General features: G+C 38.4%; 1 protein-coding gene across 3 annotated transcripts in view; it reads left to right on the forward strand.

The window, feature by feature from the left end:
- The window catches only part of SPIRE1 (spire type actin nucleation factor 1), a 317,606-nt gene that overhangs the window by 285,813 nt on the left and 4,707 nt on the right, over nucleotides 1–27,086 (forward strand). The window contains exons 11-17 of one of the 3 annotated variants that reach the window (XM_054587329.1): nucleotides 2,547–2,689; nucleotides 4,929–5,102; nucleotides 9,047–9,184; nucleotides 9,745–9,815; nucleotides 10,346–10,373; nucleotides 10,467–10,603; nucleotides 12,141–12,228. In XM_054587329.1, coding sequence (XP_054443304.1) covers nucleotides 2,547–2,689; nucleotides 4,929–5,102; nucleotides 9,047–9,184; nucleotides 9,745–9,815; nucleotides 10,346–10,373; nucleotides 10,467–10,603; nucleotides 12,141–12,228 — 779 coding nt within the window. Of the gene's footprint in view, nucleotides 1–2,546; nucleotides 2,690–4,928; nucleotides 5,103–9,046; nucleotides 9,185–9,744; nucleotides 9,816–10,345; nucleotides 10,374–10,466; nucleotides 10,604–12,140; nucleotides 13,943–27,086 lie in introns of those variants that run through there. The other 2 variants (XM_054587328.1, XM_054587330.1) reach the window with 2 other exon arrangements.

Genomic DNA, 27,086 nt, shown 5'->3' on the forward strand with positions numbered 1-27,086 from the left:
TTTTAAAAAGCCAATTGTAAAATTCATACAAAATCTTAAGGGAACCTGAATAGCCAAAATAGTCTTGAAGAGGAAGAGCAAAACCATAGAACTCACATTTCCTGATAATAAGATTTGCCACAAAGTTATAGCAATCCAAACAGTACAGTGTTTGCATAAACAGAGACATATAGACCAATGGAATAGAATAGAGAGCCCATAATAAACCCTCACATATAGGATCACATAATTAACAGATGTGCAAAGATCATGTGATGGGGAAAGAATAGTCTTTTCCAGAAATAGTGGTGGGAAAACTGGATACTTGCATGCAAAAGAATAAAGTTAGACCCTTACCTGATACCATTTACAAAATTTAACTCAAAATGAATCAAGGGCCTTAAAGTAAGACAAACATTTCTCCAAACAGTATACAAGTGGCCAATAAATACATGAAAATATTTTTAACATTACCAGTCATTAGAGAAATGCTTATCAAAACTGCAATGAGATATCACCTCAAATCCATTAGAATGAGTACCATCAAGAAAAAAAAAAAAGAACAGAAAATAGTAAGTGTTGGTGAGAATGTAGAAAAATTGGAAAGAATGCTTGCTTGCACCCTGTTGGTGGGAATATAAAGTGGTAGAGGTGCTGTAGAAAACTCATGATTCCTCTGAAATGTAATAACAGAATTACCATAAGATCCAGCAATGCTACTTCTAGCCATATACCCTGTGTTGCAGCCTTCCTAGGCTGGGCAGGTCCACTCGAGACTCAGGTAGATGGAAGAAAATGTGTGGAGCCATGGGGATGCTTCACGTGCCTTTATTTGGGAGTCACACAAGCCACAAGCCCGTTTCTGTGTAGGCGCCATGACTCCCTCGCCCCCAGTGAGAAGTCGCTACCTCCTTAAGTACTAGAAGGAACAAAACCAACCTCAGGCCAAAAAGTGAGGTAACCTAGCATAAGCTGCATGTGCAAGCCTACTCAAGGCTAAGAGACAGTTTATCGCACCCACACTCAAGGCCATGAGACCCAGACTCAAGGCTGTGAGAGCGCTGCTTTATCAGACTCCAAGGTTGTGAGATGCTGCTCCCCATAGTTACCCAAGCATCTGGGTGAGGAAGCTTACCCTTACCCTATATACCCAAAGAATTGAAAGCAAGTCTCAAAGAGGTATTTGTACATCCATGTTCATAAGAGCATTATTCACACTAGCTAAAACATGGAAGCAACCCCAGTGTTCATCAATGGATGAATGGATAAGCAAAATGAGATCTGTGCATACAATAGCATATTATTCAGCCTTAAAAATAAGGGAAATTCTGTAATAGATACAACAGATAAGCCTTGAGGACATTATGCTAAATGAAATAAGGCATTCACTGTAAAGAAAATATTGTATGATTCCACTTACCTTATTTTCTTAGTCAAAATAATATAGACAGAGAGTAGAATGGTAGTTGCCAGGGCTTACTGTTTAATGTGTATGGAGTTTCAACTTTACCAATGAAAAGAATTATGAGAATGGATGATCATCATAGTTGCACAACCATGTGAAGTATTCAATACCACTGAATCGTATGTTTAAAAATGGTTACAATGGTAAATATTATGTTATATGTATTGTACTGCAATTTTAAAACTTTCTAAGAAAAAAATGTATTAAGATCTTCGTAGAACATTGCCTTGATTTTCTGTATACATAGAGGTTTTAGTGTTTAAAATTCTTTAAATAGTATTTTGATTTATTTAAACAGATTATATCAAAAATTATAGGAGCTCATCTTGGTTATTTTCTTTATTTCGTGAGTATGGAAATTATGTTCTTTGTTTTCCTCTAGTAATTTCTCTTGGTGGGACAGTCCAAATAGATGAATCATATTTAACTTTGTGTTAACTTTCACTTTCCTCAATCACTACATTGAAGCATTTACTGTTTTGCAGAGAGAGTAGGAGAAACTAGTAAATAAAACTCTGACAGTATATTTTATTTCTAATGGTCTCATGTTTTCACAATGTGAATCCAGAGCCTTTTGAACCATAAAACATTCTTCTTTTAAATGAAGTCCCAAAATTCTAGGCAGAGAACAGTAGTACAAAGCTGAAGTTTATTTTTTGAAATTTAAATACAGCTTGATTTAAATCTAAGGACAGACTGTCTTGATAAACATCAAGAAGGATTTTCATATTTCTTCTTTTTTTAAATGAAAATGTTAAGGAGGGAACATTTAAGGATTTTGGTATGCCACACTGTAAAGTACATTATAGTTTAACCACTATGCTGTCTGTCTGAAACTAATGCAGAATAATACTGAATGTAAACTGTAATTGAAAAATTAAAAAAATTAAAAAGAATTTTAGTATGATTTAGGAGAGCATTTGTATGTACAAATTTGAGACCATACTTATACTGTGTTCTTATGTATGAATTTGAATTAATATTAAAAACGAAGTGGTTTTTTTTCTTGCAGTTTCTGTAGCAAGTTTATCTTGCAAAGATTCTTCTATAACAATCCTCACAGTAAGAAAGTTTATTTTATTTGATTAATTCATTTCTTTAGCACCTCCAAAATTCTTGCCCATATCATCAACACCCCAGCCAGAGAGACGGCAGCCACCTCAGAGGCGACATTCCATTGAAAAGGAAACGCCTACTAATGTGAGACAGTTTCTGCCACCATCCAAGCAGAGCTCCCGGTCTCTTGTAAGTAACTAAAAGACTGCATAGTCACCAAAGTATCAGTTAGAGGACCTAGAATCCTTAGCATTCTTGAGATGGTGATTAAGAGAAAAAAGTTCCAAAGGTTAGAATGAATTTAAAATAACCTTAGTTGTTTTTAATAGCTAAAGAAAACCACCCTAACAGCAACCTAAGTGAAATTTGGCAATTCTTTATGCATATACAGTACCTTTTTTTTTTTTCAGAAGACTTACCAATGGTTGAAAGTATGGATTATTAAAGAAACATTTTCTTCCTTTCAAAGGTTATTAATCCACTTTAAAAATTGTTAAAACTAATCAAAAAAACTTAGAAAAGTCTGGCTACAGCAGACCGGTTTATTAAGGCAGAAGTACCAGGAGAGAATGTTGATCCATTAAAAACCATTTTTTATTGTTTCCCAGTATATTTTGGAGCCAAAGCTGCTGTTTGGACTGGTTGAAAGTTTTTGCTATTTTCCAGAGATTTTTGGATTCCTGTAATGGCCTTTCATTCCTCAGAACAGTGGGACACAGGACACATGGCATTGCCAGATCCACCAGCCAAAGGAGCTCCACAAAGGTTATTTTGTAGTCCCACTTGACTTCAGAACATTTCCAGGCAAGATGCAAGGCTTCAACCAACAGTTCCACTGGCAACCTAACATCTAATTTTTTTTCAGATACTCATAAATAAAAAGCACTGAAATATGCTTAATCTGTAGTTTTCAGCTGTGATGAATCACTCAAAGTAGAGGGAGATAGTGTAATTATTGTGAAGATAGTGAGTTTGAACAGATTTTACAGTGTTGAAATTTGATCAGCCATCTCTGCTCCCAAACAATACGATTAAAGAATTAATGATTTTTACGGCAATTCCTGACAGGATTTCTGTTAATTCCTAAGTAATCGCTGAAACACTGATGATAGTTGATGAAACATAGCAGGAAAACAGAACTCTAACCGACCAGGTTTAGACTTTAAAATCTGAAGACTTTTGTTAATGTGAATAAGTTATTGCTTTAGCAAAATAAACAGTTACTGTCACAACTTAAATATGTAAAAGGGAACTCCCTAGTGATTTTGTTTTTACAAGTCCAATAATTAAGTTCTTGTCCCATGGATTTTCCTAGAAGCCAGTTTATCATTTAGGTAGGTACCTGCCTTGCTATCATATGACATTATTGAGGTTAGACTTAAATTTTAAAATCAATCAACTATCAGATCAACTACAAAGGAGTTTCAGGTGGTAATAGCACTTTTGCCAAGAAAAACTAACAGTCCTCATCAAGGGCCCATGAAGTAAAGTAACTTTCCTGGCAAAGGGAAACTCTCAGCATTTGGTTGGTCAGGCTGTAGGTTGGTTTATTCATGAAGAGAGCAGAGTAAAACCAATCTGCAGTCACCAAGAAGGGTCTTAGTGAAAGGCAGTGGGTGAGCGCCTCTGGGCAATATAGATGGTGTCAGGTTTCATACAGAACTGGGCTCACTGCAAATACCTCTAGGCACCAGCTGAAACAAAATAACATCCAAGCCAAGTAGTGACATTTCTTGCTAGTAGATTATCTCAGTTTATCCATTAAGTCACACTTCTGTGTGTAGTACCCTCTAGCTTGTATTGTTTTTAAAGTATGATAATTTAAATTTTTTGCTGTATTTTAGAAACAGAATAATTTTGTATTTGTAATCCCTTTACTGAAAACGGTGGAAATGCCTTTGTTGTTATCCACTAATTTTTATTGTATCCCTCTGCCTTTCCTTAGGATGTTTTAAAAATGTAATTTTTTTCCCATCACTTAGTCAAATATATGAGGGTGATTGCCCATCTAAGTGAAAGGCTGCTTGTCTTTCAGTGCCTTCCCTGGGGGAGCAAGTGCCTGCTGGGTGCACATCCCCACATGCAGGCACAGCAGGCAGTTGCCCCTCTCCAGCATCCCATCATGCCTGATTTAGGAAGCTCAGTGTTCCTGACCAGTTAGAAAATCTTAAGTTCAAGTCCTTGCTGTGTAAACTTTGAAGTTCTCTAGGAATGACTTCATGGTTTGATTACCGATTTATACATATGGGTATAGATGTTGGCATGAACGCTCTTGTGGAGTCTACCATGAATGTCCTGTGTGGTGTTTTTGTTTTGTTTCGTTTTTCATGCTCTATATAATCACTATTTGTAGGTCACTCGTGTTCAGCGTTATTTTCTCCTTTTCTTTTCCCCCTGCCATTTTCTTTTTTCCTTATCTATTGTTCAGGTTCCTAGGATAACCAGTGTATGGCCAAGGACGCCTTTCCGACCACTTTTTTCTACCATACAAACAGCTTCTCTGCTCAGCTCTCATCCTTTTGAAGCAGCCATGTTTGGGGTAGCAGGGGCTATGTATTATCTATGTGAGAGAGCTTTTACCAGCAGGTGGAAATCCTCAAAGGTTGGCCTCTTTCTGCTGGCTCTGGGAATTTATTTTACTCTATCTCTTTGACAGTGATACCTCAACTCCTTCACTCTGCAAGAATTAACAGCTTAGATGGGCACTTTGCTTCTGATCATTGATTCCAATCTTTTGTAGGATGCATAGATCACACCATGATCTCAGTTGAGAGGAAAATAACTTTGAAAGGACAACAAACTCAAAATGCAGCATCAGATTATAGGGACCTGTGAGTGTTTGTCTCTGAGCAACCCAATTTTATAGCAGGAGGAATGCTGCCTCTGAGAGCCCTTGAGGTGCTCTCATCCCAGGGCCTCCTGTCATGAGAGGCACACTCGCTACCTGCCAGGCTGAGTCGCTACAGGGGACTCTACCTCCCACAGAGCCATGTCATTGCCTGTGTCCCACACACTCCGCCCTGAGCTTTAAGGGGCTGTGTGCCTGTAGCATGTATCTCCCCTGAACTCAGACATCTTTCTCTTCCCCAGCACCTTTCATAAAGCTCTGTTGTGCCGGTCAGGGTGTTATGTGGTTTTTATGACAGCCCACTTCTCTGCAGAGAAGAACTTTTAAGTTTTCTTTTTATCATTGTGGTTACTTTAAATATTTTATTTTTTCTTTTTTATTGAATTTATTGGGGGGGACATTGGTTAATAAAATTATATAGGTTTCAGGTTACAAGTCTAGAACACATCATCTGTATTATTTTAAATATTTTAAATAATCTTACATTTTATTATTGTTTTTGAGGTTTTCATATAGAGTGTCTTTTAAGGAAAGTATAATAATTTCCAAACCCCAGTGAAGTAAAACGCCCTAGGACCATAGTGAAGCTCCCCCTGCTCCAGTCTGTTCCACCTCATGCAGGGTCACTTATTTACTAAACACATATTTGACAAATGAACCAGCAGCTAGTTTCTTTGTTATTCATTATTACCCATCTTGATTTAGAAAATAAACTGTGACTATAAATGAGAAAAAACAAATGCCTTTCCCTGTTTGTCATGAAATATAGAATAAGACTCATCTTTTTCCCATTTTTAGATCTTGCCAGTAGGATATCACCGCCAAGTGCAGGGATGGCATTTGAACTCCTGTCACTCCTGTTATACTGAAGATCTATCAACTTTTTTATTTTTGTTATCAGTCCTCTCCAAACACAGATCCCTGTATACTAAATCCACATACTATTTTAAGCAAAGAATTCACTTGGAATTTTAAAGTTAAACTTGGAAAAAGGAAAAAGTGATTAAACTTAATAGTTGCTATTTTTATTTAAATCTGCCTTTTTTAGTTTAAAAATTCAAAAAATAATTATTGTTTTGGACAATTTTTAAGTATCTGCTACTTATTTATGAAATGTGCTGATCAAAAACAATGTATAAAATGTGGCTATTCCCATTTCTCTCTGTGGCTCAATAACCAGATTACACATTTTGCTCTGTAATTTCTGTACTGCCTAATTCTGACCCCTTTTGAATGGTAAATAAAACCAAAATCTTCAACAAAACTTTGTGACTTTAGTGACATATATAAAAGTAAATTCTAAAGGCACACCTGCTTCTGTTGCATATTTTATCATTATCAAAACACTTTAAGATTTAGCATCCCTTTCCTAGATATGAGAGTCATTCTGAAGCACAGCGAAACAAGAGAATTAGAGTTGTGCCGATCTAGTCTTTATAGTCCATGTCTCACCCTGACAATGAGCTTAGTGCTTGCTATATAGGAGTGACCCAGCCCCGTGTCACCATGGGGAAGGGGGCACTTGCTCACAGTTAAAACCCTGAGTGCTCCTTATGTTTTGGAGCATTACTATCTCTGCAAGATCTGTTAAAGTTTCATTTGGCTTTGGGGATGTTGAATCAATATTTTTTGTCAGTTAAAAATAATAAAAACTATTCTAGTAACTCTTTATTATTTTCTTTCATGTTGCATTAAAGTTTTGTTGTCCTTGGGAAAGCACCAGAATTAAAACATTAGCATTTGTCCTGATGGAAACTATCTTACTAAAGAGTAATCTACTTGAAATTTTTGAAAGGAAAAAGAACACAAACAAAAAATCCACTATTTCTTATTATATTCTATGAAGTACCGGATTTACATATGATTCAATGCAGTCAGTTGAAAGTATGATTGACTAAGCCCTGTGTGACTTAAAGCTGAGGAGAGAGTAGAGAAATATTTACTAGCCCAGGCATCCAAGTTATAAAGTTAATTAAATTGGCACTACTTGCCCTCTTTCTGGCGTGCACAACAATAAATCTCAGTAGTGATTATCTGGTTATTTGCTAGATTTACACATTATTTTGCTCCAAGTCAACAATTTAGTCACAGAGATCACTGTCAGAAAATGTAGCCACAGTCATAATAACTGATGAATGAAAGTAACTATAGGAAAAGTTCTGTGAAATATAGTCATGGCTCAAAAAAGCTGTCATTCAGTTGTGTGTAGCCAACCAATACTTACCTCGTGCAGTTTTAATGGCCTTAGACCGAGTCAGTGCCTTGTCCCATTTGACACTAAACTCTTTTTCTCAGGATAGAGCAAAACAGAGTAGATATTAGATGTGCTAGTTTAATCCTATTATCTTTTAAAGCTTTCCTATTGAAAGAGAAAATTATATGATGGTGATTTTTTTTTTTTTTTAAAAAAAAGGATTTTAGACATCTTAGAGTAAATGATACAGTCTCTCTGAAGAATCTATCTTCCCAGCCTCCAAATACTAAGTTTTTCATCTTAAAAATTCAATTGCAGGATTTTTTTCCAAAACATTTTTAAACAAACTTAACCTTCCTTAAATTAACTTGAATAAAAATGATTTTATTAGTAAACATCTGTAGTTCTTCAAACTACTTTTTTTAGTAAATGCTAATGTTTCTCAAGTTTGCAACCTAAATTTGTTTTTGGTTTTCTCTGATTGAAAGACAGAACTGAATGTTAAAACTGCATTCATAGTCATGTGCTTTCTCATTTGGCTTGTTTGATTCCAGAACTCCTGTGAGCAGTGCTATTGTGTGTGTGTGGGAGTGAATTATAATGTGTTTGTACTGAGAGCATTAAGTTTCAGTGTCACTACACCACAATGGCCCTTGTGAGGCCTGGCAGGGTGCGAATGCACAAGACTGTTCTGTCTTTCTGTTAGATCCACCAATCAGGAGCAGCCTGGATGGGGAGCAGATGGGTGTGAGGCTCTTTATTCAGTGGAATCAGTTACATCAACATCTTCCTCAGCTGGTTTTAGGGAAACTATTAACATAAGACAGTCAACATAAATATTTATTGTGAAATTCTGATTTTTTCCACATCTTTCCAATGCTGACTGTGCATTCAGTAGCTGTTTAAAAGTAATAACAGAAATCTGGAGAACTAGGAGACAGCCTGTGGAGATTGCCTGTTGGCTGTAAACTGCACCAGTAGTTACATGTTCCATCTCCAATCACACCATTAGAATTTTTCAAGGTGTGCTGATGTAACTTACCACTATGCTTCTCAGTATAAATTACTAACCACCTTCTTTGGCTATTCTGGGTACCACAAACCAGTTTTAAAAATAGTCCAATGTTGACTATCTGCATATACCATACAATACTAAATAATATCTTTGCATAATCATAGGAGACAACTGACATAAATTTGGTTTAGAACAATAAATTTTTTTTTCAAGATTTCAGTGCACAGATACATAGCTAAACAAATGTGAGGAGCTTTTATGTTTTGGAAACTTCAATAGGCTACAATGTTTTATCTGGTCCCCAAAGTTTTCTGCCATCTGTCATCTTGGTGTCATTAGAAATTATGTGGTCCCCAGAGTAAGCCAGTGTTTATTGGGACCTCTTTTGTTTTCTGAGGCTACTAACCAGATGTCTGATCTGAAGGGGAATATTACAATGCCAGAAAAGGGGGTGGGAGTTTCTTATTCATGTGGAATTTTGAATTTCAGGAGGAATTCTGCTATCCAGTGGAATGCCTAGCTCTTACTGTGGAGGAAGTGATGCATATTCGTCAGGTCCTGGTGAAGGCAGAGCTGGAAAAGTACCAACAATATAAAGATGTCTACACTGCCCTGAAAAAAGGAAAGGTAGAGCTATTTACAGTTGATTGATCGGCAGGGTTAGCAGAATGGTCAGTCACAGGCATGGTCTCCTGAGGGAGCTATGTGCCAGTCAGATGGTGCAGGACCTTTAGTAGATTTTAGGAGATAAGAGGCTTATTCTCCAGAAGTCAGTTCCTGTTCTGCCTTGCTCACCAAAGTGAGTATTTTCTCACTTAGAAATCAAAACTCTGGAAGGTTTGAAACAATCATAATAAATAATGGTAAGCCTTCACATAGCCATGTCTGCATTTAGTTGTTATACAGGGGAGACTTTTTCAGAACCTTCTTCTGATTGCTTCCATGACAGTGACACTCTAGAGAGCTGTGGCCTTTTATTAGTTTTAAAAGGAGAATTATAACTAAATACAGAGCCATATTATAATTATCACAGAGTCAAACATAAAACAGCGTATCTGAATTCACTTCTTCCTCCTGTGTACTAAACTTCCCCAGTGTATAAGTTTAAAGTGGATTCAACCATATAAATTAGGAAATTCATTTTTGGCGATGCTTTTTCTTTTTCCTTTTACATTTGTATTTTTTAGCTTTGCTTTTGTTGCCGAACCAGGAGATTTTCCTTCTTCACCTGGTCTTATACCTGTCAGTTCTGTAAGAGGTAAGGTCTTTTGTAATTGATGATAATAGTCGATAAATATCAGTTAACTTCATTGTTTCATATTTTTCTATGCAGGAACATTATTAAAATTATTATTACATTGGGCTATACTTGTGGGTTAGGAATACTGGTTTTTTCCAAAAGAGTGGATCAAACAATTATTGGGTGTTAAACCTGGAAAATGTTTCCCTGCATTTATTTCTTTTACATAACCAAGATAATTCTAATAATAATATGTCATATTTGAACAGAAAAAAATAGATGTGGTTGTCATATGGCCCTTGGATAGACAATAAGAAAATTCCAGATGTAAGTTGATCCTTTTTATAGGAAATAGTGTAAGAATTAAGTTTTACAGGTTATCTTTTTGGCAATCCATAGTTATATCAGTTTGTTATATTCTGATAGAAGATACAGAGAGTTTTTGCAATTTATTGTAGAAATTCACAACCATGTAGCCATTGGCCTCTTTAACTCTCCAGTTGCATCTATGGTATCATGCCAAGTAATACTTCTGATTTTGTATACAGGCCCGTGTGCTCACAGTGTTGCAAAAAGGTAAGATAATCTTGGTGAAATTATAACGTAATAATTTTAATGGAATGCCTTTTTAACAGCACTGCTCATTCTCAGTTTTATTTGGGATAATAGATGCGGCTGCCATCCAAACCATACTCCACTCTTCCTATCTTTTCATTGGGACCTTCTGCCTCGCAAAGAGGGGAAAGTTCTGTGAGGCCAGAAAAACCCTCCACTAGCCACCATCGACCACTTCGGAGCATCGCCAGGTGAGTGAGAGGCCTAGATCTTCAAATGCTCCTTTTGAGGACTGTGGTGATGTGGCAAGGTTTAGGGTTGAGGGGGTTGGGGGTGGTTGATCGATTTTAATGTAGTTTTGACTTGCACACAAATCTCAAACTTCCGAAAGGTAACTTGTCAGGAAATAATAGTTAGCTACTTAAAGGATACTTTACTCTCACAGTTTATTTTTATTTCTATTTAGATTTAATTGCTTTTGTGTGTCCTTTAGAAGTCATCTTTAAATCTGCCCTTATTTTCACTGGAGTTGAAAACTTACATATAATAGTCTAATCTTTCCTTCCTTCTTTAGTTTTGAAAGAAAATCTGTTTAATCCTATGTTTACAATGGTCTGCAATTTAGTTTCCTATTGTAAAGGCAGAAATAAAGCTTTATGCCAAGAGCTGGCAACTTAAAAGAAAAAAAATTCCCTGAATATCAATCCCTTTGCATTTAATGCAGAGTAAGGTTAGCGTTGGTCCTTAAGATGGAAGGAGCTCAGGCCAGCTCAGGTCACACACTGGCAAGGCCTGAGACGATTAAGGTTTGCTGCACCAGCCACCTACCTACTGGAGATGAGGGGGGCAGGGCGAACACTGGCATTGATACCGAATGCCAGTTGGCAGCTACTCTGCAGGTCATGGCTCTGTGGTCAATGAGGCAAGGAAGTTGTGAGCCCAGTGAGTAACTTGTGCCCGAGACTGCTTGTCCTGTGTTTTCAACTCTGCTCTGAGACACTCCTGCTCCCTGATGATTTGTGGGCTCAAGGCAGTGCAAATAATAATCTAGTGTCCTTTTCTGTACTTCCTGTGAGCCTTCCTGTTTGGTTCAATTAAAATGATAAAATGAATAGGTGATTCCTAGGTATTTCAAAAAATTAACCGAAACATTTGTTATGATGTTGGTTTAGTTAACTCCAGCTCTCTGGAATCCAAATAATCATCCACTCAAATGTAGAGAATCATTGGAGAGGGAGAAGCATATTTGACAAATACAGAAATTACAAGGAAGTTGACCCACAGATAATTTTTGAGGATGTGTCATAGGATTAAGATAAATTTAATTCAGTTTCCTATCATCTGACCTACCATGTACAGATAACTAATGTTTATTAACCATGACACGGGGTCACTGGAGAAAGAACATGAAATCCCTTCTGAGTCATCAATAGGATTTTAGCAACATGTACTTTATTCATCTTAGTTGTTAAATTTCATGATATATATATATATATACACACACACAAACACACACACACACACATATATGATCTGAATATCCTACTTTCTACAAATTCTAGAAGAGATGCTGAGAATTTTCAGTATTATTTCTTAATAAAACATGTTTCCTGGTTTATTTTTTTAAAAATATTTGGAACCCTGTCTCCAATTAGAAATTCTTTGAAAGAATACAACATGACTAAATCATTCACCATTCCATAATGTTTTTGCAACAGGTTATCTTAGTATTACAGTAGAACTATGAATAACAGTACTAGATGTTTTAAACATTTGGGTTTTTTCCAGGTTCTCCTCAAAATCTAAGTCTGTGGACAAATCAGATGAAGAACTACAGTTTCCCAAAGAGTTAATGGAGGACTGGAGTACTATGGAGGTGTGTGTAGACTGCAAAAAGTTTATTTCGGAAATCATCAGTTCAAGCCGGCGTAGCCTGGTATTGGCCAACAAGAGAGCCCGATTAAAAAGGAAAACACAGTCTTTCTATATGTCCTCACCAGGCCCCTCGGAATACTGCCCTTCAGAGAGGACTATCAATGAAATCTGAGCCCTGTGCCTTTCAATTGCTTTTGTGTTCAGAGTCAGCATTAGTGAAGGACAACACTAGGCTGGACTGTCTCTCCTTGCTGTGGTTTTTGTTAATAGGCTTGATTTGCATTAGATCAGGTTTTTGCTGCATCAAATTGTTCCACAGACTGAATGCTGTGTTCATATCAGTTGATGATATGTGACAGGTCAGCCTATTGCTCATTTGCACTGAGAGGACAATAGTTTGAAACTTACCTTTGTGTATGTGTAGATTTGGAGGCCAGAAGCTTTTTCCTTAGTTCAGTTCCTTACTGTTTCTCAAATAATTTTCTGACTAAGGCAAAAAAGCTTCTCGTGTGAGAAATCAGCCTACAAAGGTGCAGATGTTAGCACAGTTTTAAGCAGTAAGTCATATTGGCACTTCCACCTGACAGTGTTCCTATCTAATGTACATAGTGATCCAGAGCCCTGCCTCACACCAGATACCTGGGGGTGGGGCCCAAGCTATTTATCATCTCACAGCACAAAACCTAGAAGGACTTGCTCATACTATCAAACTGATTTTTAACTTGTTGCTCTGAGATAAAGACTTAATGCCTACATTTTAGTGCAAAACATCTGAATAAGCTGTACATCCAAGCGGGTGACCATTTCCTCTGAGCTACTGTGTTTGGCCTCGTGCAGTGGCCTGGTGCAGTGGATCAGTATCTCCTGAGTGGGCGCCAGGTTGTCACTCCCTATCTTGCATGTATTATGGTTACTTGTAGTTTTATAATGGAGGTCTAAGAATTAAAGTTTTGTGGGAATTTCGGGACAAAGGAAGACTAACCGTTTGTCAACAGGTTGAGTGTGTTTCAGTTAACTATATAAAGGGTTTTAACAGCATAGGGTGCCAGCTATTGCCCACGCTGTGGGGAATGAGCTGGAACTCATATATTTTCAAGTATGTTTTTCATAACTTTATAATCTAGCCATCATAACTAAATCAGGCCACAATTTAGTAGTTAAGGTCTCAAACTAAAATATATTTATTTTTATAAATGAATTTTAAAAGAAAAAATACTGTCTAGTTCTTTTAAAATTACTAGATAATTAACCTGCTGATAGTCTTTTGGATGCTTTTTGCACAAGCTTTCCTTGTAAACAACTTGAGCAAGTAGGGTGGATTTTTGCTAAAGGTATGTTGGAGGATAACACTGTATACCTGAAACTTCTCAGCTTGTTTGGCCCATACCATGGACTACACTTTATTACTTTGGTATGCTTAGAAATGACCAACCGATCAAATTGCCATTAACATTTGAAAAATCATTAATGCACATGCACAACAATTTCCTAAAAACTATAAGACACATCTGTAGTCGACAATATGACAACACCACTTAATACAAGGCATGACAGTCACATTTCATACCATATCAAAATATAGTAACATTTCCACATTAAATTAACAGTAATACCTCAAAACTGCTCTGATAGTGGTTTTTAATGGACTGAAATTTACAATTTAGTAAATGACTTAAAATTACTATGAAATAAACTTTACCAATTGACTAAAATAATGCATGTTAACAGTTTGTCTGTATTTGCATGTAAAAGTGGGCCACCAGAAAACCCTTATTGATTATACAAATGTTTAAATCCTTTTAAAGACTCTTGCTTAAAAGCTTTAAACATTTATATTAGGTGAATCGATTTAATCTCTCCACCCAAGACGGTAGAAAGTTTGAAAGCTCAGGCATGAGCCTTTAAATGACTTCCAAGGAAGGGTGCAAGGCAGAGGGAATAGTATTTGATGACTGACCAGGGATAGAGTGCTTTTTAAAATAATGACTAGTTCAGTGTTATTTAAACATAAGAAACTAAACCCTCGCAAATTAAAAGTTCATCCACATTCATAAAGCAAATATCTAGCACTTGGTTTTTTTCCCAGTACTCAAAATCTAAGTGTGTGAACAAATTTTTGACTTCAGTTCTTCATATAGGATGATTTGGGCATTATGATCACCTCTTACCAGAGGTTTAGAATGTAAATTCTTCAACAGCATTGGTTTGCCAAGTGCTTTAAAGAGGTCACATGAATGGTATGTCTGCATGAGACAATTTGCAGAAAGTAGTGTAAGAAAAGGGCACATGCGCATAGTTAAAATCATAGAAATCAAATTAGTATCACTTTTTTTGCCAAAATAATTTCTTGCATTTAACCTTTTCTTATCCATGACACATACCAAACACCTCAACTAAATTAGGTAAGTTCCAGAGAGTAATTCATTAATAGCTTGTAGAATGTGGGCTTACAATCTTTAGTCTGACCTCGGGTCTATCTTCCTCTTATTACTGAAATAACATACCTGTACAGTGTTCCCCTTTGTCCTGGTTTCCAGCTATTTGACATTTACTTCCGATCTACTGGCATCAAAACTGTTGGGTACTAGCTGGTCTCAGTTGGAGCCTGATATGTCTTAGACCTCATATACACACCTGAGTGATCCTCCCTGTGCACATCCCCAAACTCTTACTCCGGCTCCCTCCAGGCTCAGGCATCGACCCACTGCTTTTGTCGCATACACCTCATGAACTCACCCAGTTGGGAGATCTTTGTTTTCTTCCTTGTGGCTTAACTTTCTGTCAGTGTCAGAGTAGATAAGAATGCTTGTAAATACTGTAATATGTTTATTAATATCTGAAAGGCATTCATTCAGTGGACAATGGAAATTAACTCTCCCAAGGCAAATAAAAATTAAATCAAATAATTGTTCTTATAATACATTGACTTAACAGTCTTACTAGAGTTCAAATCTTAAGCCTTTCAAATTAAACTAGAAAGTTGTTATGTAGAAATTTTTTAAATGATACTATTACACTTGAAAAGATTATGTGATTAGCACAGTGAACTCATACCATAAATTTTTAAGGCTTTTATTTTTCTAACTGTATTAATAAATTTAGTCATGGACTTTAGGTGCCACATAGGGGACACGAAAGTTTTAAATTACGTTGCTATTTGCTAAAGCAAAATAGCAGAAAACTGTACTTGCAAAACTGTTGAAAGGCAATGGAGAAATGTGAATACTCACTGGACTTTGACCTGACTTCCTACAAGTATAAAAGAGAAGGTGTTGCTGGCATGCAGGATGACATGATGGTACTAAAAGTTTTACATTAAAATCGTTTATTTTAAAATTTAGGGAAAAATAAAATGGCTTTCCATCATATCTTCTGTGTTGAGTTTCTCTTGTAAAATGATGATGTCTTTAGGTAACTAGCTGTCAGCAGCCACCTCGGTTGAGAAGGCAAGATACTTCTATTGAGTTTGAGAAATACAGCCTAACAAGGACCACATTGGAAAAATAAACAATGGAGCCCCCAAAATAACTGCTATGTTACCAAGCAGTCATGAGTCCTTTTTTACCTTAACAGCATAAGAAATTAAAATTTTATAAACATTTTATTATATAAGAAGCTGTATATATGTAGACAAATTATATATAGAAAGATGTTAAGCTTTTATATGTTTTTTAAATAGAATTCCTCAAAGGGTATATACTTAAAATGTCCCCTGATAAGAAAACTTCTTGTTATTGCACTTCAGTTGCTTAAGAAAAAATTAGGAAGATCAAACCCAGAAATGAAAGTTACGTTTTAATGTTAACTAAATAGGGAGCATCATTTAAGGTATTTACATGTCTTAAATATTACATGATATGGAGTTTGATATTCACATACACAGCTACTTTCTTATTTGCCAGACATATTTTAGGAACTCCTTCCACTGAAGTTTCTTTGTGAGATATGTTTATGTGTGTGCACAGCTCATAATCCAAATATTTACTAACTTTCCCAGTCTAAGAGTCTTTGTCTCATGCCTCCTTGGATACAGAAAATTTGGATTCCATAAAGGGGAAAGCTTGGGGTAAATGTTATTAACTGTATCTCTTTTTCCTTCTAAGATCCAGTGAAGGAAGAGATATATAGTTGTAAATCATCATTGTATAGAATTTCATAAGAGAACTACTTTTAGGAAAGGGCTTGATTGTACATATGATGTGTTTAGAGACTACAGTTCTATTTCTGCAGAATGGTCAGGTGTACACACACACATACACAGATGTTCATTATAAAGCTTATAAAGGGTATGCTTGTTCTTCCCTCATGTCATCCAAAGGCCTGTTACTAGAAACATCTCCCAAAAATGTTTTAATAGCCAAAAACTCACTTAATATAAAACTCTGCATATATTAATTAAATGATTAGGTGCAAGCACCTGGCAGACTGAATTTGCACTATTCTGGCTTATTCCATTAAAATGTATATGATGTATAATTGATATATTTAGAGTAGATCTTACTGTGCAATAAAATTCTGCAGCTTTGTTTCTGCTTGATATTGGTGGCAAAATCTGAACCACTAGAGTATTATTGAATCAGTGGAAATAAAAGGGCTTCAGGACTTAGAGAACATAGCTCTTGAAAAGTGGGCTTTGAAAAATGAGGCATTACAAAGTTGCTTTATGTGCCTGGTGCTCAAGAGCTGAAGAATCATCTTTATGTTTGAACCTACGCCATCCACGTTCAACACAACTCAGTGTTCATATTTCATTTGCCACCCAAAGGGCCAGACACTGTTGGTTGTGTACTAAGAAAGCTCTTACAAGCTGCTCTAATAAATCTGATTCTCTGTGAATTGAAGAAGAATGTGAACTCCATTCCCTTAGGTGTGGCTGGCAAGGAGGGACACCCTTGATCAAGCTTGTTCACTTTAAGTTGGCCCTTCTATATATTCTTCTTTGCTTTGCTGCTCCCTTGTGACTGCAGGAATTGTATCTCAGTTCCTGGCTTGCCTCCTCCCTGGTCCCTTTCCCTAGGGAGACAGCAGAGAATGTCACATCCCAGCTCCTCCCAGGAGCAGCAGTGTTTAAGAGAGTGGAAATGCCAAAGTGGAATTGAGGATTTCTGTGGCGCTAACCTGAATATCAAGTTCCTAAGCAAATGGTATCAACACTGTAGGGAAACGTGGGAGAAAGAACAGCAAGATTGTGCACTGGTAAATCTTCTAAACAGTGTAGCTACTGCTGTATAGCATCTAAACATGTAAACAGAAAACAATAACTTCTACTTTTATGGGGAAGAAACTTTGATCTTAGACATTCCAAAGAAAAAAAGCCTTTCACCTTGACCACCAAGGAAGACAACATGATGAGTTAAAAAGCCCCTTGGATCATCCTACCACAATTCAAGGTGGTTTCAGAAGTCAAAACCACAGAAGAGAAACTTGGACAAAGCACTGTGGGTGCACCTAGCTTAGACAATCCTACCTCCAAGTAACTCCTATGACAGCCTAAAATTTCCTCCAGGTGTAGCCAGTGGTAGACACAGCTCCTAACCATAAGAACTGGACCTCTCTCTGTTCCAAAATGGTATTCCCTAGCAAAAAGGACTTTTTAGGACCCAAGAGTTTTCATCCTGATAACTGAAAAAAAAATAGGTTATAATTTGCAAGGTAGATTCTTTCAGCAGTATACCTGGTTTCAAATATCTGAAATGGTTCTAAGTAAACTATGCTCCAGCTTGGCAACAAAAGGTCTGTCTGACATTGGGAAAGTTCCTCTACATTTCTGGATTTCAGTCTCTTAAATTTTAAAGCAAGGGTGTTGGACAAGGTGATCTCTAAGATCACTCTTTTTCTAAACAGTATTTCTGTCTTGATGACAAACCTAATTATGTATACTACATAAATGGAAAAAAATACAAAAATATGCTACATTTATTTGAAGTTTGGGGAGGCAAATTCAATGTTACTAATTATTTTAAAGAACCTGAGTCCATTTTTCAAAATTAAAAAAAAAATAAATGCGTTGATATATATTAAAAACAGAAATAAACCCCTTTACACAAGCCATCCTGTATCAGCAACTTCTGATTACTTACTGGTGGTTCATCCCCCAACCCCGTGTAATTGAAAGTCTTTGTCTGATTTGGCAATTCTTTGTTCCCACAATGTGATGTGAAGAAAAGCAAGTAGCTGTAGGAGCAACTACATATAACATTGATTTAATTGCATTAAAAGGAAACAAAAGTGCAAGGAATTCATCATACAGCTTGATCTAAGAATAGTTACCAGAGTCCCCAATATGTATACCTCCCAGGGTAGTAATGGGATTCCCAGAGAAGTTTGCCTTAAAACCCATCACAGTGTGAGCGCTCTCTCTCGCCAAATTTGACCTCTACTTTTGACTTTTAGAGCTGAAAGTGACACAGAAAGTCCACCCTCCAGCCAATGGTAAGCTCTTGGCTCTATTTAAACATGCCCAGAATCAGGCAGGTGCTTATTCTATTCAAAGTTCCATCACTGAATGGGTCTATTAGTTGAGAAGTTCAGCCCTTCTGTAATTTACTCCCGTTGTTTACTCCCTTGTCCTGCCTCATGTGGCTATACGGAATGTGCCTACTCTCCCAAGTGACTGCCTTGAATAGCTGGTTTTTTTATTTCTCTGTAACACTCCTTCTCCTTACTCCCTTCAACATTTACTTTTTCTCCATTGCTGTTAGCACGTAACATCCCATTACATTGTTCCATGAAGACGGATCTTTGTCAGATTTCCTCACTGCCACATCCCTAGTTTCTGGAAAAACACCTGGCATGAAACAGGTAATCAATAAGTATCTGTGGAGTGAATTTATGAATGAATGGGCAAGTTCTATGTGGAAAAGAGGACAAATAAATACAAAAATGGAACCATTAAAATGTCCGCAAAACAATTGACATACTGGTTGGTTGGTCATTAACAGAGAAATGTCACATACAGCCCCTGTGTTTTTCCTTTAAGTCAGGAATACAATTCTAAATCAGCAAATCACTACTGCCCCAAAGTGGCTAATTAGAAGACAGAAGTTTTAGGCAGCAGCTCATGCCCTTAGTATGGTTGACTTAGAGGTCTCAGAAGCCTTACCTGCCAGTCTGGGTTTCCTACCCTACTCTTGTAAATGCCACTCATCACATCTTCCTCTCTGGGTGCACTTTCCAGAGCTCCTGGGTGGAGTCTCTGTGCACAGCCCTGCCTGCCCTATATAACTTTTGTCCATTAAAAAAATGCACGTGCAGATGTATAGAGACCCTACAGACCTATAATTGAGGCTGCTACATAAATGTACAGGGTATATTTATCAGTACTGTTTGTACTCATTAACTTCTATTTTTAAAGTATGTTAATTAACTAACTGGCAATCCTAACATTTTGATTAAAATGTATGTGCCAACTATGCCGAAATAAATATTAAACTATTTCAAATTTGTTATATTAATGTATTTGGCCAATAACAGAAAATAAGGTAAAAATACACTCTATTATTTTGTCACTAGTAAAACAATTTAGGAGATATTTTGATAATTTTCAGTAGCTAATAATAGCTACCAGTTATTAAACACCCTATATCAGATGCTGTGTTAAGCACCCTCAGCCACATTTTCTCCTTTAATACTCGACTGAGTAGGTAATATTAATATACCTTTACAGATGAGAAACAGGAATAGGAAGGGCATCATCTGCCCAAGCTAAAACCACTAACTAGTCCAGCATCAAACCTGAGGTCTCTCCACTTCCAAGCTGCGCTGACCCTGCTGCATTTCCAGGTGCCTTTCCTATTAACTGCTGTGATTCTGAATCCAGTCCTTGAGTCACCAAAGCATTCAGTGAATACCTAGACATGTGCATGCAAAGTAGAACATCCCATCTTGGCTCCTAAATGTTAAACTGGTCAAATACATACGAGAACAGTTTTTTTGTGCGGGGTTTTTTTTAAGTCTAAGGCAATATAAAACTCTAGGAATTTATAGCAAGTTGTGAGCTGGTGTCAGCTTCAAGGAAGTAGATTTTAAGGTGGGTTCAGAGGTGGGAGAAGACCGGTCTTTCCTGAAGTACAATCTGCTTGCCACCTGTATTAGAATCATGTGTTCCAATGCCTAGGGCTTGGTTTTGACTTAAAAAAATAATAATAATAATAATGAGAAACCTCTTTAATCAAGGAAGGTTATGCAACAATTGTTTTTGAGCTGTTCCAAAATAAGTAGAACATCATGAAAGGGAATAGTTAGAAGGTGATTGTACAAGTTTAGTATAAGATCAAGTATTAGATATCTAATTAACAAATTATCTCAAAACTGTGGCTTTAAACAAAACATTATCTCACAAGTTGCTTTGGGTTAGGAAATCAGTAGTAGCTTTAGCTGGGTAGCTGTAGCCTGGGATCCCTCATGAGGTTGCAGTGAAGATGTCAGCTGGAGCTGTAGCTAGTTGAATGCTTCACTGGGGCCAGAGAACCCCCTTTCAGGATGGCTCCCTCACACAGCTCCTTTCTGTCAGGCTCTTCCTCCATAGTTGGCTTGCCCCAGGGCAAATGATGCAGAGAGTGAGCAAGGTGCAAGCTGCAATCTTTTATGACCTGGCCTGGGAAATCACAGACCATCATGGGAGAGTCCACAGTATTCCATAGACCCCAGAGTTCAGCTCTGCTCTGTGTGGAGACGACCACACACAGGTGTGGTCACCAGAAGACAGCCTCTTTGGGGCTCTTAGAAGTTGTCTACACCAGGCAGTTGAGCACCTGAAGCAGACTGGGACACTTAAAATGGGAAGACAGAATTGATCTCAGACCTATAGGAATATTTGGTTTCTAAATGGCTACAGAAAGTGCAAGAGGATGTCAGATAACGGGTTTTGTGTTCAGGAAGGAAAGCAGTTCCGTGGAAGGGACCAAATTTCATTTTATTTATGATGCTTGAGATATTTAGTGGGATCTTTAAGAAAGGGGTCGGCTTTACAGAAAGTTTTTCTCTAAAGGACCAGGTAGTAGATATTTGAGGCTTGTGGGCCTCTTACAGTTTCTTTTGCCTACTCCTGTGTGAGGAGTAGGAGGGGTTATTTATGATCCTTTAAAAATGCAAAACAACATTTTTAGCTCACAGCTGTCCTAAGCAAACTGTTCTATAAGAGCAGGAGACACAGGCATAGAACCTAATGAGAAGTCAAGCCTGGAAATCCAAATCATTACTGAGTACTCACTAATTTCTTAACTGATTGCCTTTTTTTACCGTTGATAGTTAACTCTTACTAGGGATTATATAAGTTTTAGAAAAAGAGATCACATCCTCACTAAAAAGTATTTCCATCAATGAAGCATGCGGTTTTCAACTCCAGCCCTGCCCAGCGGTCCTCCCTAGGGACTCCGCCGCCCAGTGCAGGCCTGCACCAGCGGTCGGCACCGGAGACAGAGCCGGAGGCCCATGCTGAGGTGCTTCACAGCACTCTCTGGTTCAGTCTTTGAAGCGATCATCAGTATCTGCATTTTACAGATGAGGAAACAATAGTTAAGTGGTCACATCATCTGCCCAGGTTTACCCCTCATACCTGTAGTTGCATGGTTGGTTCATTCTCCTTAGCTGCCAGTTACCTGAATAATCATGCCTCTTCTTTAGATACTGAAGTTGTAACAGAACCTATGAAAATATGTTCTTAATATATATTGAGCATTCACTCAGGCTTAGCCATAAGTAGAGATCTGGTAGGGAAGACTATTCTGGGTTGGCGAGGTGGGTGGAGGAAGGAGCTGTTAACAGAGACACTAAGCAGATAACTGCTGCATCAAAGCATGCCCACCTCTTCCTAAACATGAGGGCAGAAATGCTGGAGGCAATCATCCACCTTTTGGAAGCCAAAAAGCCACTGGCTCAAATCAAATAGGTACAGTTTTAATAGTTAGTTGTAATGCCGAATGGGAGGAATAGTCTTCCAAGAACATTCGGTCATCACTTTTTCTAAAGAAGGGAGCGTCTGACTCCAGAGAACTCCGGGCACTGCTTCCACAGTTGGGTGACAGCAGCCGCCTAACCAGAAGGCACACATGGACACCGGCCCCAGGGTGGTCTGATGGGCTTGCAGCGGTGGCTTGTCTGAAGAGTTCACACAGTTATTAACACATTCATTTATTCCTACCAAACTCAAAGGCCACAATCACAGCCATATAACACAAAGTGAAGGAAAGGCAGCAGAATTCTGGATTTGCTTCTATGCTTTTGGCAAAACAGTAAAACCTTAGGCCAGTAATATGTTGTCAAAGTAACTAGTTTTTCTGATACTCATTTTGTTACCAAACAAATAGACCCATGGTGGGGGGCGGGCATGCCAAGATGCTTTTACCAAAACAACACCCCCCATCCCTGGGGTCCCCCGGTTGTAGGTCATTTGCCCGTCGCCCTTGGAATTATGGCTCTGAATGGCAGAGTTTGGTGAAAAGGAAAGGAACTATTTATTCAAAAGTTATACAGGTTTGATTAATGGCTAAATGTCGCCCTTAAACCTCAAAATCCCTTTAAAACAACCCCCAGCACACACACTGTCCTGCCTTCCCCTCTTTGCCCAGGTAGGCCAGTCAGGCCTGTCAGGGGTACCGTCCTTCAAAAGAAAAAGAACAGAAGTCCGGGGCTCGGCTAGGCTGGCCTCTCGCGGTTCTCAGCACCATCCGCTGCGTCACCACGATCTCCAGCTCTTAATCCAAAACCATGTGGCACCTTCTCCTGGCCCACTAGCAAGAGTCCTTTCTCCCCTCTTTCTTCCCGCAGGGTCTTCACATTGTTCCCCAGAGTCTGTGTCCCTTTTCCTCTCCCACAGGCCCATCTTCCCTCTTCCCTCTTCCCTCTCTAGTTATATTCTGTGTTAAGTCTTTTAAACCTTCCTGGTTAGCTTTGGTGATATGCAAAATAACCCTTTTTGCATATTAGGAATGAAGCTATCCTGTTATTGACATGGAAAATGACTCTCAGTGGCCCTGCTCAAGGCTCCCATCCCCCATGGCAGCCCGCCCTGGGGTGGGGAGAATATATTTTTCTTGGACACCCCAATCTTTGGACCCTGTTAAAAATACCCTTTGGGCGGACCCTAGCCATGCCCCGTTACAATTTCTCCTCTAAAAAACAAACTATTTGATTTGGTTAAAACATAAATAAATAAAATTGTACCCCATTTCATGTTCAGAAACCAAAATGAAGTAGAGATACTTTAGGATAGGGGACCCAAAAAACCCCCAGAATTTATTTATAAAAAATTATGCATTTATTCTTACATAATTAAACTTCAGTCACTTTGGAATTACTCTCCATTTGATACAATATACCTATCGAGACTTTTTTCCACTGCTCAAAACAGTTTTTGAACTTGTCTATTTTGATGTCTTTTAGTGCTTCTGCCATTTTCTGTTTCACCTCTTCCACATCAGCAAAATGTTTCCCTTTGAAGACTTTTTTCATCTGGGGAAACAAAACAAAGTCATTGAGGGCAAGATTAGGTGAATAGAGAGGGTAGGGCATGGGAGTCATAGAGGTTTTTGGTCAAAAATTGCCAAACAGCGTGCTGTGGGCAGGTGCGCTCCTAAATCACCCAGCACTGAAATGGGCAAACACGTCAAATCTACCAAAAAATTCACTGGTGCCAAACACAGCGTCTCCGGGGCTTGGGGGGGCCCCTCCTCATATATTACTTTCTATGTACATACTAAAAACCCATCTCCTAAATTAAGGGCTGAGGTTGGCGGAAGATAATGAAATCTGGTAAATAAAGTGTGTGTGCAGAACAGCTGTGATGTTGCTAGAACGGGAAACTTCAGTACTGTCCAGTCAGTGGCAGAGCACGAGGCCCTCGATGGAAGCTTACCTTGGCCTGGTAAGCCCCTGAGGCTTACCACACCTGGCAGGACCCCCTGGGGCTGACAGTCTGAAATCAGTAGTGTTAACAAGCTCCCAAGGTTAACCTCAGGCCCTACTATTTAAAGCCACTGTGCCAGCCCTGTGAAACAGCATGTTTCTGAGAAAACCTAGGGGACTGTCCGCGGCCTACCATGGCCTATAATCACATCAAGCTTGAGGATCAAAACCCACGAGGAACTTCTGTTTGAATGTTAGGTTATAGAGTGTGAGAATGCCACTCCCCTATTCACTCTGATATTTTGGTTTCTGGGAAAATGATGTCAAAGATTTAAATTAACTGTTTTGTTTAGTAAACAAAAAAACCTTTCCACCAAAAACAAGATTAAAGGTAAGCCATAGACCGAGATGTAGCAAATTCACTCCCTTTCTAGTCCCTTTCCTATTGTGTCTCTAGGCTGCATTAACCACAGATGTTCCTTCTGACAAACCAAGTGTAGAGCAAGAGTGTCCAGCCCCGCAGCCCAGGGTGGACGATGAATGCCCAGCCACTTACTGTTCAGCCTGTGTCTCTGGTCCTAGATGCAAGGAGCCTCAGGCTGGGTGCCACCTGTGCTTCATGCACCAGCACAGGTTGAGGCTGAGAGGCCCTCCAACTTTGCATCCAGTTGGCCAATCACCCACTCCGAGGCCTCACGCCCCTGCAGAGAAAACAGCTTTGAAGAACCTTCCAGGGGTCTGTGTCCACTGAGATGTAGGCCTCTGTCAGATGCCATCTTGCCCATGTTCTCACACCTCTGCCAGAGGGCATCTCAGGAAATGAGGCCCCCTCTGCGTGCTGGGGCTACCTACTGAACATGAGTGCCACAGCAGTGCTGACAGATATTTATTATGGAACAATACTATAAGATTGAAGTTGAGCTTTTGATTATTTTCTCAAATTAGAAATCCAGGTTACATTTCACAGGGTTATCTTTGCCCAGCTTTCACAATGATTTATCACAAAACATTTGCTTTTGTGCTTATGGTAAATTCCAAATACAAAGAGTTGCACAGATAAATACTGAAGCCATGTCCAGACCGAAACAAAAGTCATAAAGCCAAACTACTTTACACTAAACAAATTTTGGAAGTAATCACTACTGCTTTCTTAATGACTGACCCGCTCAAGGAAAAAATATTTATTTATAATGAAAAGCCTAGGAGAATAAAAAACCCAACGCATGCTTATTTTTACTCCACTCCACCAAAAATTTGAGGTGGCCTAATAACCAACATTTACCACTGTTCTTGCCCTAAAAAGCAATCTTCCTCCAAAACTACACTGGGACCTCTGCACACCCAACCATTGTAGAAGATTCAAGAGACTACCCATTCTGACACATCTCTGCATCAAAAACATGGTTTCCAAAACCACAACTTTCTAGATTTCCCTGTAGAACAGAACTTACATGACAATTTTTAGACCATTGTTTCTATGAGGTTATACAGAGCTACCGTGAGCACAACAGAGTTTATCTACAAGCAGAACAAAAGGCTGCCACTGGACAAACAGTTCAGTGTCCAGGGAGATGCATGCCCATGGGGAGCAGTCTACGGTTTGCAGCAGAGTACCAGATGGTTTGCCCTGCACCCACTGCCTTTGCAAATCCAGGGCTTATCTGCAAGGAACCCTCACATCTTCAAAGAATTAAGACCAGTGCTATACAGCTAATCCTCGAGAGGGAACTTTGCAAGATAATGTTGCTTAGAAGTAGAAAAAAGACACAAAACAGTACATACAATATGACCTGTCTGTGTTTAATAAAAGGGAGAAAAAAAATACGTACTTCCATATGTATAAAACATTTCTGGAAGCCTTTGTGAAAACTGGGAGTCAACTGGCAGAGGCCATTCTTCCTCCAAAGGGGAGGTCTTTACCCTCACAGAAACTCCTATACTTTTTATTTAAATCATAACTATTGATTGCTTTTATGTATTTTTAAATTAATATTGTTTATGAAAATGAACAGAACTTTGATTTCAAGATGGTGGGAAAAAGATGTTTTGCCCTTGTCTCTGACAAGTCCACAAAACCATAAAGGAAATACTAACTTCAGAAGCTACATGGTGTCAGCAACCTCCCAGCCCACCACCTGAACACAGAAGCAGGGGCCAGAGCAGGTACATGGTACAGTGTGTCAAACACAGCCATTCAGTGCCTAGGGAGTGTCAGAGAAGAGGACACACAGGGTAGAGCAGGGGACAGACTGAAGGGGGCTAATTTCACAGTCTGGGTCTCCCTGACACACACCCCAAGAGGTTGAGGAGCCTTGTTGGGAGAAACTGAAGCATTCTAGAGAAAGGGTAGCTGGGGGTCAAGGAAAAAGTCATGCCATACCCTGGAGCAACAGCCAAGAGTAAAGCCCAGGAGTCAGTGAACCTCAACCTCCACCTGGAGCTTGCTTCGCTGTAGGTGTGTCAGTGTGAATCGGCATCTGAGGAGAGTCTCCAAAATGAAGGGATCCCCAAGAGACATGGAGCTACAGGAAGAAATCTTCCCATCTATTTCTGCAGAGAGGAGGGAAGACACTACATCTGTGAAGCAAAACAGGATGCTATGATCAACAGATTTAGAAATTAAAAATGCAATTTGCCAAAATAAAAATTAGTGAAATGGTTAGAAAAAGTGAGGAAATCTCCAAAAAGGTAGAAAAAGAGGAGAGAATATATTAGAAAATTACAAGATTAACCAGGGAAACAACATATGATTAAGGACTTCCAGAAAAAGAGGAGACAAAATGGAGAAAGTATCAAAGAAATCATTACCAGAACCAAAGGACCACCAAGTTCTCCACACAATGATTTTTTTATGTCTAACTTGACCTCAGCTTTATTATGTATGTATGTATGTATGTATGTATGTATTTGTTTAAAACTATATATTTTCTTTTTACCCAAGTAAAACTCACATAATTTAGCCATTTTAAAGTAAACAGTCAGTAGCATTAACTACATTCAGTGTTGTGCAACCAC

The sequence above is a fragment of the Pteronotus mesoamericanus genome, unplaced genomic scaffold, assembly GCF_021234165.1.
Source record: "Pteronotus mesoamericanus isolate MK-2021 breed Mesoamerican mustached bat unplaced genomic scaffold, CSHL_Meso_final scaffold_118, whole genome shotgun sequence".
NCBI lineage: Eukaryota > Metazoa > Chordata > Mammalia > Chiroptera > Mormoopidae > Pteronotus > Pteronotus mesoamericanus.